The sequence below is a fragment of the Gopherus evgoodei genome, chromosome 2, assembly GCF_007399415.2.
Source record: "Gopherus evgoodei ecotype Sinaloan lineage chromosome 2, rGopEvg1_v1.p, whole genome shotgun sequence".
NCBI classification, from domain to species: domain Eukaryota; kingdom Metazoa; phylum Chordata; order Testudines; family Testudinidae; genus Gopherus; species Gopherus evgoodei.
Window position 1 is genome coordinate 75482779 of NC_044323.1, and position 16185 is coordinate 75498963.

Genomic DNA, 16185 nt, shown 5'->3' on the forward strand with positions numbered 1-16185 from the left:
TGTGCTGCAAACATCAATAAGATTGTTACTATAAATGCCACCTGGTGGGTTGATGTCATCTATGCAGAGCTATGGCCCATTGACCTCTAGTGGTGGGTTTGGAGAATGCATGCCAGTAACTAACTGGAGAGGAAAAGCAAGCCATTTTCACTAAGTGGATAGTAACATAATACTGTGTCATGGCCTATTTTTCCTCACTCCAGGGTAGAGGCCAAGGAATAACATCCAGTAGTCCCTGACACTACTGCCATTTTTACTCCTACATGTAAAGGGAATTTTATTCTTCTTCTAAGGAGTATTCCATGTGTCCATCATGTATGAAATAGGAATGTGGATATATACTCTCCTTTATCAAATGTTTCATGCACTTATTTTCATTTTAAACAGTGTTTGTTTTGTATAAATCAAATGTTAGAGCAAATAAAACTAGAGACCTTTTTTCACTGGGATTTTCTTATCTAGACAAATTTTCCAGAATGAGTAAGTGATCTGGCTGGGGAAGGATGTTTCCTCACAGAAAGCAATCCTAACTCTGCTGTGATCATTCATAGTCAGCTCTTCTCTCCAGGTGCCTGAGAGTGAAGATCAGAGCACAGCTGCTTTGTTGGCCTCACGGCTTCTCCCAACAAATCCAGGCTATAGTCATGGTCTCTTGCTGGGGCAGTGGGGAAGCCTATGGAAATTTTAAACCTGCCCCACAGCTGCTAACCTCTCCACACAACTACGGCCAGTGTGGGAGGGATCAACCCAGTTTCAAACAAGGCCTTAAACAGTTACATTTTGGTCTGATAGTGCAGTAACCCAGAAAGACATGAGCCTAAGCACCAGGTTAGAGGTTGGCCTGTGCCATTGCAGCTACTGGTCAGGCCTCTGAGCTGGCCGGTCCCAGTTGGGAATGATGCCCCTTGTGTGGAAGACAGACCTAGTACCCAGTACCTTTGCAGGGAAAACCCCAAGGAACATTCAGCTGTAAAGCACTATGCTTTTAATATGTGCCAATTAATCCACACACACTTGTGTTATCCTAAAAATTGGCATCAATACTCTTCAGTTAGTAACCTTAATTAGCCAGGCAATCACAGTTTAAGGCCAAAATACAAAGCATGCAGAAGCCAAAGCACATTCCTTTGGTTTGCTGGTGAGGAATATAGAGGTGTAAACTAGATTGTAAAAAATTGCTGAGAACAGTTATGTGTTACTGGCTTGCACAGTGCCTAGCACTGTGGGGGTCTTGAGCCTTTTTTAGGGCTCCTCTGGCTAGTAGAAAACAAGTAGGAAATGAAAATGCATGATCCAGCTAGGGTGACCAGATGTCCTGATTTTTGGGTGGTGTTCTTATATAGACTGTTACCCCTCACCCCCATCCCGATTTTACACACTTGCTGTCTGGTCACCCTAGGCCCAGCCCCTGAGGGAGTAGCTGAGCTGTAGTCACTGCAGCTCAAGAGGTAGGCTGGGAAGGTGGCATTAAGAGAGCTGGGGCCTAACAAGCCTCTTTTTGACCTTTCAGTTTTGATAAAACACTGCATATTGAAGAATAATTAAGGCTTCTTCCCTGGCTGGTGTCACTAGAGCACAAGTATTGTACTAAATGTTCTACATTGGTCATAAATGCACGGCCTTGTTCATGGCCCTTTTATGGCCCTTTTGGGCAAATGTTTATGTAAGCAAGTTTCATTAGCATGATGGCTAAGGGGGTGGGGGGAGGAAGATGTGCTTAAGGCCCTGCTCAACTGTTGAGAGCTGGAGCTTTCCCACAGTGCTCAACAGAACTACTCATGCATGTCAAGTTCAGCATAAGTGACTGAGGCCATGGCTGCACTAGCACTTTACAGAGCTGCAACTTTCGTGCTCAGGGGTGTGAAAAAACACCCCCCTGAGCGCTGCAAGATACAGCGCTGTAAAGCCTCAGTGTAATCAGTGCCGCAGCGCTGGGAGCACGGCTCCCAGCGCTGCAAGCTACACCCGTAAGGGATGTGGTTTATGTACAGCGCTGGCGCTCTGACTGCACTCACACTTCAAAGCGCTGCCACGGCAGCGCTCCGAAATTTCAAGTGTAGCCATACCCTGAGGCAAGGCTGGGTGAGGTCCATCACAGGCTCAAGCCCAGAAAGCACACGCCACCCTCCTGTATCACAAATACATTTGAGAAAAGCTTCATGAGTAGAAAAACCGGCAACATGTAACTACGTACAACTGGCCACAGAACGGGTTGTGTTGCTACCACAAATTCTGTCACAAATTAGTTGTTCAGCTGTAATCTTGGTTTATAAAAAAGGTCAACATTAAACCAGTCTAGTAGGTGCTATGCCTGAACTTTCTTTGCTGCTTACAGTAAGCAAGTTTGCATAATGGGGAAGCCTATGGTAGTAACTCTCAATCATAAGGCTGGCCAGGGGTGTTGCTGGACCCAACCCTCACGACGAGGAGGAATATCTAGAGAGCAGTGGCTGCACTCTGCGTGCAACCCCTGCACAGCTCTGCTGAAACTTGCAGAATTAAAGGTTTAGGCTGAAAGCAGCAGCATTACTCTGAAATAGCAGCAGCCATAGATTGTTGTTTGAGTGCCACATATTCGGTCAAATTCATCGCTGCTATATCACCCCTGAAGTCAATGGGGTTAAAGCTGGTATGAATCCAGCCTTTTGTTAGCTTGAGCTTTTCCTGATGAGCAGTGCCACCCATATTTATTTTGAGGTATCTGTTTGTCACGAGAAGATGCTGATATTTAATGGTGTAGTGGATAATACCCCCAGAACTGATACTTAATATAGGTTAGCATGGTTCACCATATAACTGAATACAAAAAGTTAAACGAGCAAACAAAAGCCCGCAAAATTGCCAGTTCGATCAAAGCACTGCACGCAACCCCCAAGGGATGTCATTTCATCCTGATTGCCACTGGCTGACAAGTCACTCAGTTATTTAACAACATAAGTCATACTATAAAGTATATGCAAACAGAATCCCAAATGTTTGCAGGTTGTTCACAGTACTCACCAAGGTTTGTGGCTCTGTCAGGAAAGTAGGTAATCAGGATTGCTAGAGGAGTCATTCCCATTAATCCATTCCAATTATGAATGTGATAAGCCACTATTAGGGAGCACATAAGGAAAGGAATTGAAACAAAGATGGGTGCAGCCACCTGACCCACTCTCTCTACAAGCATTCAGCTGTAAAATTAATTGCCCACTTTTCCTGCGGCCAATATGATCTCACAAGAACAAATATAAACTCATACAGAAGTGCAGATTAGCACAGCTCTTACACCCATCAGGAACTAGCAAAAATTGTCAACCACCCTTCCCGTAATAAAACAAAACGAAAAAAAAAAAAAACTCCTGTAAAAACACACAATATTTCATACACAGATTTCAAACTACTATATATGGACTATATTAAATATAAGGACACAGTAAATAACAGTACTCTTTACTCCAGTTCTGCACTCGTGGCTACATGGTTCTGCCTAAAAATTGCTTATTTAGCTATATTAAAACCTCTGCCAGAACATGAGTCATAAAATCTAGTAAGCTAACAAATGACACCACAGAGACAAAACTGCAAAAAATTGCTCTGTCTTTGTGCCAGCCTTGAGCCCCTTTTCCCTTCATTGTCCAAGTCCCACCTCTGGGGCTTTCTGACAGTGGCTCAATGCCTGGAGCACCCTCCTACTGAAAATGTGCGCTGCCCTCAGGAATAGGAGAGCAAATGCAAAGGAGGTGTTTAGAACCTGTACCATCTGGAAGAGAGGGAGAGGCAGCAGCCAGTCCTAAAATGGCCACTTTTAAAGCTCCAGCACTTGCTGCCTGCCAGATTCAAAAGGCCACTTCCCAGAAAGGCATGCTGAGAAAAAGCGTTCCTCTCAGCGGACAAGCCTACAGTGGCAAGGCTTAGAGAGCAGATAGTTACCAAGGCAGGTGTTGTCTTAGGGCATGGCTACACTTGCAGATGTAGTGTTATAAGTTAAAACCATCTTTGGAGAGTGCAGTAGGGAAAGAGCTGCAGTGTCCACCCTGACAGATTCAAGTGCAGTGGCGTGGCCACATTAGCAGCTCTTGCAGTGCCACAGAGAGCCGTGCATTGTGATAGCTATCCCAGCGGCTCCAATGAGTTTTTCAAATGCGGGGGTGGGGTGGACTGTGACAGAGAGTGTATGTGGGGAAGAGAGAGAGAGTGGGGTTTTTGGGGCAGGGTGGTGAGAGCATGTCAGCATGCTATCTTATAAGTTCAGACAGCAGCAGAACCCCCCTCTCCCCACCTCTCTCTCTCACACACTCACAGCAGCAACATTCCACAGTAAAGGTTGCTTTGTCCCGGAGCAGATAAGCAGCCGGCTGTCAGAAATGGAACTTTGAAAGGGCATATCGGCATGGCTACAGCCGATTCCAAAACAATGGCCAGAGTGGCCACTTGACTTAAGGGGATTATGGGATGTTTCTGGAGGCTGAGCGCAATGCATTAACACAGCACCTCGTTCACACTGACGCTAGGGCGTTTCAGCTGAGGCGTGGCAAGCGTTATGCTTCTCATGGAGGTGGATTACCAGGAGTGCTCCAGCTGCAGCATCCGGGCACTCTAAGTGACTTGCCAGTGTGGCCGGGTCATGAGTTAGGGCGCCTGGGGCTGCTTTAATGCCCTCTTTAGTGTAGCCAAGCCGTTTGTTTTGTGTACCGCTGCTAATTCATACCAGTCCCTGTTTGAGAAGTCATCACCCTCTCTTCTTTCAAATTCCTCCTCAGAAACTGTTTCTTCTCAAGCACCCCTGAGGCAATTCATTAATTCACCAGAACCCAGAAGGTAACTTTAACAGAACTATTGAGCTGTGTACTAGAACTGAGCGCTCATTGGAGCCTACTGCTGGGGGACTCTGGACCTTCCAGGCAACACTCTCACCCTTTGCCACTCTCACTTATGGTACTACAGAAAATTACGGCCTCATGTTTGCAAACCTTTACCCTTGGTGGGCCTGACTGTAGCTGCACTAAATACACAGTAGTAAATATACTGTATTAGTCCAGTTATAAACCTGTTGGAATATCTAGAGTTCAATTTGGGGATGCAAAGGGCATTTATTTAACTAAAATTCCCAAGAGAGCAGCTGTTGCCATGTGAGGGGGTGTATCTGGCCACCCTGACCAGTGGTTTGGGGAAGCACCTGGGAACCAACTCTCTTTGAAGGAAGCTAAATAGCTGTAATCATAATGGCTAATGTAACAAACTAAACTACTGAATCAGTTCTGATGGCAGTAAAGATGAAATTACCTCCCTTTGGTGAGGAGTAGCCAGCAACAATCATCCTATCCTCTTCTGCAATATTTGCATTTTCATCCACTGCAGGATCTACGTGCATACAGGAGTCCTCCCACAGAGAGCCTTGTAGGATCAAAGCATAGGGAAAAACCACTGTTAAATGTGGGGAGGGATGCAAGGGGAGTTTCCAATTTAAAAAAAAAAAAAAAAAAAAGCCAATTTTTGATGAAAAAAGTATTTGAAAAATTTCAACCAACTCAAGTTACAGGGTTTCCGTTAAAGGCTTTAACATCTTTATTGGCATTATACTTTTTCCAAGACCACATTTTCAATAATATTTTATAATCAAGTCCCAGTTACCAAGATCATGTTTTCTTTGAATGCTTTAAAACAAGCTTTATGTTGAGTTATGTGTAAAACATTGCCATAATGCAAAGGGAAATTATTCCTTTCAAAGGGCTCATCCAGAGTAAACAGACAGACCGTTATATTTTTTGTCTGGGTACATAAATATTTTCATATGTGAGTTTGATTGGCTACAGTACTTATCAGTTCACACCTCCATTGGTCAAATGGTGCTTTATAACACACATAACACACAATTCATTAATGAACATTACATCAAATGGAGGTTTAACCATCACCCTGAAATTATTTCCAATCACGGGTCTGTCACAAAACCTTTCACGTTCTTTTTATTATACCTCTTGCTGTGCACATTTCTTGTTTTGTTTTGCTTTTCAGTGTAATTTCTGGTTGGTTATTGTGCAGTTATAGAATTAGTGTAATAACATCTAATTGTATATCTGAAGCGAAAACATATAATTGTGTAGGGTTAGATTCAATTTAAAGAAGAAAGAAAAAAAACAACAACCCTGCACCACGATCTCTCATGCACAGCGCATTTACCCAGCAGAGCTGTTTTGATTGCATCCAACTTGCAATTAGCATGGGCAATTGTGACATAATGAATATGTGCAATTCCATTATTTCAGCATGTAATAACAATATTTAACATTTACCTTACTGCATACATTGAAAATATCAGCAAAGTGATTTACCGACATCAACCAACTCACCTATAGGAAACTAGGCTGTTCACAGGTGGAGGATATCTGGAGGTAGGCTAATTTCCAGGAGCCAGGTGACTGTGCATCTCACAGAATGAGTCAATGGAGGTAGGAAATGGGGAGAAAGGGCTATATCCGGTTTGGGGCTGTAGGAAGGAGGCTCTCAGAAATTAGAGGGCTGAGCATGATATAAGTGGATGGGTGGATCCATGAGTACATATAAGCTAGAAACTAGGGGAAGACTTCTGTATGCAGTAAATGCCACTCCACCATGAAATATCCCTTCTCAAGCTGATGCTGTCAGGTCCAGCGACCACACCTCTCAGTCCAGGAAGCAGGAGGAGGAGATAGGATATGTAAAAGCAGCAAAGAGTCCTGTGGCACCTTAAAGACTAACAGACATATTGGAGTTACGTTATGTTAAAGAAGAAGCTGTAGATTCAGGACTTCCTGACTGAGCTGAGAAAACATCAATAGTATAGAGCAAACATAGTCCTACATGGTGACAATGCAACCCAAACTGAGCCTCAAATCCATTTTTTTCCCACTAGTCCCACTAACATGGATACCTAGGTTCAATTTCCAGTGATGGCAGATAGGCCAACAGAATATTCAATTTTGGCATCACTCCTCTGTTGTCTGGAGCAGTTTCCATTCAGGTTAGCATGGCGCAAGACAGACTTGGCTAGAAATTCCGGCATTAAAAACACATAAAGAAAAACTAACTTTTTAGGCACCAGGCTGCAGATTATTTTTATGTTGTGGCTAGAGCTGCTTACCATTCTTTATCAGGGCATCCCATTTAATGTTCTGGACAGACAAGCCCTCTGGCTTACGTCTTGGATGCAGGGGATTTACTGAGTTAGTAAAATGAGACTGACAGCCCTGCCCTGTAAGGGTCATAAGCTATTTGGAGAGCATGTTGATGCAGTATTTAGGGCTATAAGCGAGAAGACTTCAGTTCTGTATGACGCCAATAAGGATAAACCTCAATCCCTTCAAAAGAGAAGTTTAAGGAGGACTGAGGGCTGATAAATCTAGACAGTCTGACGGGTACACAGCTAGCAACTGAGACAGGGCACAGCAACACCCTAGACAGGCTTTGATAGCATGCGAAACCACTCCCAGGTGATTTCTTTGGCAGCAGAAGCAGTCCATGCCTCTAAAATGGCCATTTCCTACACATGACAGATTCTGTCCTCACCAAGATAACCCCTTCTAAAATAACCCAGAAATAAGGGGTGGAATTTCTAGACACTGTACACTACTTAGACATCCACTCTTCTGAAGCACAAAGGAGCTTTATTATCTGCGTTTTCTCATCTCCATCACCTCCCCAGGACAGGACGAAGACCCAGGCTGGACTTAAAGCGATTAAACAATTTTACAGAGTACAAACATTTCTAAAGGATACTTTAAGAATAATTATTTAACCCTGTGACCAAGGAGACTGTTTAGCCTCTGTGTATCTGCAAGATGCACATTTAAATATATCAGCTGCATTAGGGGCCAGATTCTGATGCCCACTGACTCTCACAACACCACGAGCAGACCCACTGAAGTAAGGATAGTCTATGGTGCTACCCCGTATGAGAAAGGGTCTGATAACATTTCTTTGGGTTAGTCTAAGTTAATCTTTGCTTTATGGGGGATAGGCATCCTTTGCTTGTAAAATTCTATCCAGACATGTACTACAGCACTGACAAATCAAAGAAACTTCTTCGTAGTATAAAAATCCAAAGTTTGGCCTATGACATTCAGTGCCCAGTCCACCACGCCCTCCAAACACAACATTTATCCTGAAGTCAATAGGAGTTCCATGCATACAAATCTTGCATGATCAGACACTATGCCAATCCTATAGAGGAATTCTTACTAGCAGGATCTCTATAGTCCAAAATTATTTCTCCTGTATTATGTGTGTGAAATTGCAGATGGAGAGAGAGGCAAAATTCCCAAGAAATAAATATGCTCCATGTTACTGCAATATGCATACACGCAGGAGAGGGCACAATTTGGCTCATTGTACCCTCAATCTAAGAACTTCCTTTATGACAGATAACGCCACAATACCAAAGCCACGTATGTGAATCAAATGCACACCTCTAAAACAGTTTGGCTACTGAGACACCAGTAATTATTAGAAAGGGAACCAAAGAGAGTGAGTAAGTCTGCCTTGAGTTATATCTGTGCATTGGAAGAATCTGGCTCAGTGCTCTGAACAATGGTAATTCCCTGACCAGAAGAGGAGTCGTCGAGTGATCCATTTATTTTCAACCGGGATATTTCAGAAAATTAACACTCCCACTTGCTGCAAAGACAGTTTAACTTCTGCATTTGACAGTTTAACTGAGAAGAGGAGTAAAACTGTAATACTCCCTTACGCCAGGTGTTTATCAAAAGTAATACGGGCAGTATTCTTCTGCCACTGCATATTAATAACCCACTGTATGCAGCAGGGGTAAAGCACAACTGAGAGTCTCAAATGCAGGCGGCTTCTGCCATCTGGAGCACTCACCCTTTGCCCTTCTTTAAAGGCAACATTTATATTCCCGGTTTTTTCGATTTACAAATGACAAGCCCAGCCTCCCTTTAGAAGAGTGCCATTTACTTTACTTTTTATTCAAAGGATTGACTAAAAAATAGACATTTTGCATTTATTAGGTCTAAATAAGCTACTATAGGAAAATGCTGTTACAATTCTGAAGCAGGACCCGCTTATTACATCTCTTAGGTGTTACAGAGAGCTGACAGCAACAGAGAAAATACAGAGCTCAGAAAGTTAATTCCATCATACTGTAAGGTTCACCTTCACCTTTCAAGAAAGCAAATACAGTGCAAGTGTAAATCCAAGAAATATTTTGTGCAAACATTCAAAAAAAGTTCAGTTTGGCTTTTGTTTAAACATACAGCTACTACTATGATAGATTTAGAACGATGGTACTTCAGACAGACAACCAGAAGTGTACTGGGACTGTCTCAATCACTGAAAGCAGTAATTTGTTAAGATGAATGTAATAGCATAATGACACTTTTCACTAGTAAAACACAGAGGACCAAATCATCAGCTGCTGTAAGCTAGGACAGCTTTATTCAAGTGAATGGAGCTAGGCTGGCTTTTACCAGCTGAGAATCTAGGTCAGAATCAGAAAATCCTGACACTTTTCTTTCTAAGCCAAAAAAAGAGACTGGTTACTCTACCGAAGCAATAGCAAAGCAATTCTGGTAACTCAGTGCTCTTTAGGTTCTTTGCACACCGGTCAAGAGTGGGTGGCTGTTTATCAGAGCAATTGGTCCCTGACCTGCCAAGTGCTTAACTTTAAGCAGGTACTTGACTCCTTTGCTGGATCAGGGTTTTAAATGATGTTATGATGGCTGCTATACCCAGAAGTCAAAGGTAAGGCTACGTTTTAGTCACAGGTGTTTTAAGTAAAAAAGTCACAGACAGGTGATGGGCAGTAAACAAACATTCACGGCCCGTGGTCTGTCCATGACTTTTACTATATCCCCCTGGCTAAAACTAAGGGGGGGGAGCAGCTCAAGGGGTCATGTGGGAGGCATGGCCTGGGAGAGGGCAAGGTGCTCAGGATGGGGTGCAACCAGGCGGGGGCGCCTTGGGTGCTCGGGGAGGAAAGTAGCAGCCCAGGGTGGGAGGGAACCGGGCGGGGGGAGGATTGGCGGGGTTGGGACAGGCTCCCTACTGGGCTCCTGAGCTCCACATGCTGCTGCCTCTGCTCAGCCTCAAGACCTGGTTCTGCAGTTCCCATTGGCTAGGAACCATGACCAATGGGCACTGCGGAGGTGGTGCCTGCAGGCAGAGGCAGCACCTGGAGCTAGGAGCTGAGGGAGGGCAGCCCTCCCCACTCCAGACAAGCACCCAAACTCCTGCTGCTGGTGGGCGGGGGGAGGAGGGGCAAGACTGCCCCAGCAGCAGTCAGGCAGCCCCTGGGCCAGGCACAGCAGCTGCTGCAGAAGTCATGGAGGTCACATGACCTCCGTGACAAACACGGAGCCTTAATCATAGGTAGTGTTTGATGATGTGAACTGGTAAGTATTACAGGGCAAAACCAAAGCGTTATGTTATGCCAATGACTTTTATCAAGAACTCCCCAATAATATCAATGGTGTACCATGGCTCAAAAGTATCCACTCCCAGTATATTCTGCAGAGGTCTATCAAGCTCTTGTTCTCATCTACTGCTCTGATAGTGTGACTGATACTGGCAAACGTTCCACACTGGTATCTTGGAGACTGAAACTGGGAATGTTCTACAATACTGGATACTACCACAATACATGAAATGAAAACATCCAGCACTGCATTTAAAGACAGCTTTCAACAATACAGATACATTACAACAAAAAACTTCATATTGGTCATTGCTTCCTCAAAGACAGATTATGGAACAAAGAACAAAACATCCAAGTAAGTTAGTGTCACAAGTTAGAAGTGAAAAATGTGGCCATTTCCTTAAATTTCCTGCTAGAACTCCCACCCAAAGATACATTTATGATTTCTGTTTTTATGACTGAAAGAATCATTATATAGATAGAAAAAATTAAACTAGACCACTCACAAAATTATTTGTCTAAATAAAATGCAATTCTGAATAACTATAAAGGTTAGAATTTAATTTTGGTATTTCACTTATTTTTTTAACAATGTTCATATACTAAAATCACAGACAAATTTAACTTATACAGCAGCTTAAGTTTAACATCAAAAAAGAATTATACACTGATCACAAGAGAGCTAGCTATTTTTAAATCTGTAGGAATATCATAAGGAACCATGGTAAATACAATGCTTTGTTATATCAATTCTTAACGAATAGCTACCCTGCATAAAAAACACACTCCTTTAAGATAAATCTATTCTTCTAACTTTTTGGTTAAAATTTTATCATGCATCTAAAGGTGCTAAAGAAATGTTTACACTTTAACATCTCCTGTTTGTATCTTCTGTTGACAAAAAGTTAAAAAATGATACTATCTCCATTCCAACATTCTCAGTTCTGCTAAAATCCTGGTAAGTTTATGAGTGGGCAAATGTTGATTGGGCCCATTTTGTGCTGGGCAATTTGCTGGTTTAGGGGCTTTCATTAAGAGAGCCACAGGACCCCTAGCATCAGGCCTTACTAGTTCAATCACCGACTGGGCCTTTATCTTTAAATGCATGCCAGGCTAAAATATTAACGTATTAGAGATGTGCTTTGATTTTTACTCACTGAGCTAAATTCATGGCTGACATAAGCAGGCGTGACTCCACTGAAATTAATGATGTCATGCCCATTTATGTCAGCAGCTAATCTGGCCCCGTCTGTCACAGGTACCTGCCAAATACCTGCCTTATTAGCATATGGGAGGTAATTCTCAGAACAGTAGTGATGGTACCATTTACGCAGCTGCTATTCTTGATCTGTAAACATCATGCATATAAGTAGCGCCTGGTGCTGTTGAACTACAGCTACAAGTCTCTGCCAAGCAAGTCAATCTCGTCCAGCAGGAAGTCCATGTCCTCACGGCTCACCTGGGGACTGATCACTACCTGGCGAAAGAAGTTGACTTTGCCACGATGGGGTTGGTACCCTAACATCATGCTGCCTTTCTTCATCATTCTCTCTTTAATTACAGGAGCAACCTACAGTGGGGAAAGAAAACAGGTGTTTAAAGTTGTAATCTTGAATCATATTTAGCACCAGGACAGGAGTTCTCAGCCTGGCAGTCGTGACCACCTTGCCTTGCCACTAAATGGGAGGGAGGGTCCCCAGTATGGAAAATGTGGTCCAGTTAGGAACAGATTGAGGACCACTGAGTTAGGACAAGATCTTGACACCCTTTACTTACATGAATTGGCCCACTGATTTCAATGGCACAATCCACATAAGAGTTCTTTGCATGAGCAAGGAAGATCAGGATTGGGCCTGTGCATCTCTCTAGCCACATATGAACGGCCATATTGGGTCAGACCAAAGGTCTATCTAGCCCAGTATCCTCTAGCGCAGACTAATACACCATGTAGACAAGTCCCTAGAAACAGACGTTATCAAAGATAGCTCTGCCATATAATATGTGCAAAACCACCATCCTCCCAACCTGGGTTCTTATGTGTGTGACAAAAACCACAAGGACTCGCTGACCTTGATTGCTGTATAGTATGAGCTACATTATGCTCATCTCAGGCTCTGGCTACACTACGAGCTAGTGCTGTGATTCCCGTGCTTGTGTACACATAACTCATGCTAGCTCTCATTCAGCTAGTGCAGGTATAAACAACAGTGGAACAGGTAAATAACCGCTGTAGCAGTGGAGCAGCAGTAGCTGCTTCTTGGCTGAGCCATACAGAATATAAACCCACCCTGGAAACCGACGGGTACGTATTTGGCATGGCTCAGCTGTGCCTCCATTGCAGCTCCTAGTGCCACAGTCACAGACTTCATGGGTGCTCTGGGGCTGGAGGACCCATGGAGGAAAATTAGTGGGTGCTCTGTACCCACCGGCAGCCAGGCTCCCCTCACCCCACCTCCTCCTCCTCCCTTGAGCAGGCCACAGCCCTGCTCCTTCGCCCACCTCCCAGCACTTCCTGCCCAGCCACCACCAAACAGCTGTTTGGCAGCATTAGCATGCTCCGGGGGGAGGGGGAGGAGGTGTGCTCAGGGGAGAAGGCAAGGAAGAGGCAGGGCCGGGGCAGGGATTTGGGGACGGAGTTGGGGCAGGGACTTTGGGGAAGGGGTTGGAATGGGGGCACGGCAGGAGTGGAAAGGGGCAGGGCTGGGGCGGGGTCTCATGGAAGAGGTGGAGTGGGGGTGGGGCCATGGCAGAGGGAGAGTCAAGCACCCACAGGAAAGAGGGGAAGTTGACACCTATGCCTAGTGCTACTACAGCTACATTGCTATTTATTTATACTTGCGCTAACTCAATGAGAGTGAGGGTGAGATGTGTGTTCACAAGCAGCGGAATCTCAGCACTGGCTCCCAGTGTAGACATAACCTCATTTAATCCATACTCAAAAAACTTCCACTGAAGGACTGCTGGATAGGACTGTGCCACATGAGCCATCCTTACTCATTCTCCTCAGTAATTAGTCACACTGCAGGTAGGTATTACCCTGCATAATGGTGGCAGAATCTGCCTCTACGCTTGGGACCAAATTGTGTCTTGACAAGCCATTTCAGTATTGTCACATAGTGAGAACCTTGGGGCAGAATTTGGACGTTTGAACTGTCTTTGCACAATTTTCAAATGTGAGTTGGACAAGGTAGGGTTTGGTAAGCTTGTACATGCAGGTTTATTTGCTCCAAATATGTCCTCTCAGACACAGAATATGTTTGGCATGATGGAAATTCTCATGTTCCAAGTTGGTTTGAATGTCCTGGTCCCTTTTACCATTACATCAAGTTAGTAACAGTTCAACTCTTTCGCTCTTACTACTACTTTGTACTGCACTCAGAATGAGTAATTATTTGTACTCCAGTAGTGTTCAAAAGCCCCAATCAAGATAAGGGCTACAGTGTGCTGGTTGCCACACAAATACAGAAGAGAGACAACTGCTGGTGTACTACACTAGTGGTCCCAAGGGACACACTCATAGAACAAAGGTGTAAAAGTGGCAGACCTGCATCTTTATTATCAGAATTTCTCAGGCTCTCCTTTAAGATTCAAATGCCATGGGCAATTTTACTATTTACTGATATTCTATCCGTTGTTATTTCTTTTGTGTCCTGAAATGGATTCCCTTCATCTCAATGAGTGCTGTTACAGAACGCACGCTGGAACTCACCACCCCAAACTGTGCAATAACACAGATAAAGACTGTGAAAGCAGAAACACTGAGAGCATCAGCGTCAGCACTATTGGGATAAATATACTGTGCTACAGCAATGCTGGTCTCATGGAAATTGGAGGCAGAAAATCTCTTATATTATCTAGTTTATCACGCTGCGAATGAAGGCTTGTCCCCACAATATATTTTTAAGTGTCTCCTTCCCTTTGTGCACTATGAAGCCAAGCACTTTCTACTTATAAAGCACAGCTGCTGGTTTGCCATCAAGAATTCTGAATGAACATGGCTGGGTTGTTGTAACAATTTCACCCAGAATCATTTCCACTTGGGAACAAAGGAGCAGAATATATAAACAAACTCTAAGCAGAAGTCTCAGAACACAGCCATTAAAGGCTGACTTGCATGTAGGGTCTGATTTTCAGAGGTGCCAACCATCCATAACTGTTCGGAGCGGCAGATGCTCAACAGCCTGGAAATCAGACGCTTAGTTTATAAGACCTGATTCTGTGAGGAATTCAGTGTCTTGAACTTCCACTGAAATCAATGCGAAATCAATGGGAGCAGAGAGTGCTAAACTACAGGCAGGAGCTGCTCAGCACCTAACAGAACAGACCCCTAGGAAAGCAATTTAGTAAGAGTGAGACTGCTTCACCTTTCCAATTATTTTACTATCAAATTTACTTCAAATTATAAATCAAGTTCTTTATTTTGCACTTCAGAGGAATAGTCTCAGAATGGTAAGTGAAAGGCATTCTTAGCCCTAAATTCTTTAGCTCTCTGAACAGCTCAACGTGGGCCCTTTGGCAATGGAACTGCTCTAGTTCTGCTGTGCAAGACAAAGCAGGTACTAGGAAAAGCTATTAGAAGGAGCGCACACCCTCTGCTCTGCATACTCTCCCAAAGCACTGCTGCACAGGGGAATTTGGGAACCTAGGCTGGGGGATAGCTATGGAAGAAGGATCTGCTGCCATTTGTATTCTTCTCCTAACTCATAGCAGCTATCCAGTTATTAGGCTGGGTTAGCAGCCACAGAGTAGTACAGCTCCTCCTCCACAGCCTCTTGCTCACCTTCTCCAGCACCCAGCCCTGTTACTCAGGTTGGGGGGATTTTAGCATTAAGGTTTTAGTTGCCTGCATATTAGAGTCCAGACTGTGGCTGACCCTTTCACATATTTGTGAGGAAGCAGGTGCAAGGATCATCCTGCCCTGCACAGCTGGCAAGATAGCTCCCTCTATACACCCCATAGGGGACAGAGAGCAATAAGGGAAGAAGGCTGGGCCTACAAGGACAGTGCAGCCTGCATACTCCTCGTGCACTAGGGTGCTCTGGGAATGACTGTCTCCCCCCGAGGTTCTCCTCTGACATGAGGTAGCTCTGCATGACCCCAATGCAGGGCTGTGCCTTAAAAAACACAATCGAGTCCTTAACTGGCATACTTTATGGTATTTAATATTCTTCAGAATGGTGAAAACTCCCATCTGAGCTCAAGTACAGTGACTTACAAATGAATTCTATTCAGCCGCCAGCATTAAGGCCTAGCCATCAGAAGAGTCGAGCAACTGCAAAATCCTGCAGTTGTCAGTAAGCAATGCAGGTACTCAACATCTCTGAGGATTAATCCCTGGGTTTTGACACTAGGATCCTCCAAGAGAAGCTGAAGAAATGTCCATTCAAAGTCATCCACCTTTACACCAACTACCAAGGTGTAATAGGTGTCACTTCAGAATGACAATGCTATATGAGCAACACCTGAACTCCTGAAACAACTTCCTAGCTCATGGAGGAATGACTCAGGTGTTTGTTTCTGTGCAATGGGAAATCTGAAAAGTAGCTAGGTTGAACACTGATATTTTAACCACAGCACTCATGCTGGATTGCTAGGCTCCCGCTTAAGTCACTCTGCCTCATACTCTGCAATATGGAAACTTAATGAAGGTTTATTCCAATGAAAAATAAAACAAAATCAAGATAAAGGGGCTTGGTCAAATGTTCTGTACTAATCATTCCAAATCACTTTGACTCATAAATAAGTAGTAAGGAAGTGGCCCCCTATTACCAGACTGTGATTCTGTTATTTTA

At 44.0% G+C, this 16185-nt stretch overlaps 1 protein-coding gene across 1 annotated transcript in view; it reads right to left on the reverse strand.

Annotated features, from left to right (window-relative positions):
- Positions 1 to 10253: 10253 nt before the first annotated feature.
- The window catches only part of GADL1 (glutamate decarboxylase like 1), a 121839-nt gene continuing 115907 nt past the window's right edge, over positions 10254 to 16185 (reverse strand). Inside the window, exon 15 of the mRNA XM_030551005.1 lies at positions 10254 to 11963. Within this exon, the coding sequence (XP_030406865.1) occupies positions 11790 to 11963 (174 nt within the window). The 3' untranslated portion in view covers positions 10254 to 11789. The remainder of the gene's footprint in view (positions 11964 to 16185) is intronic.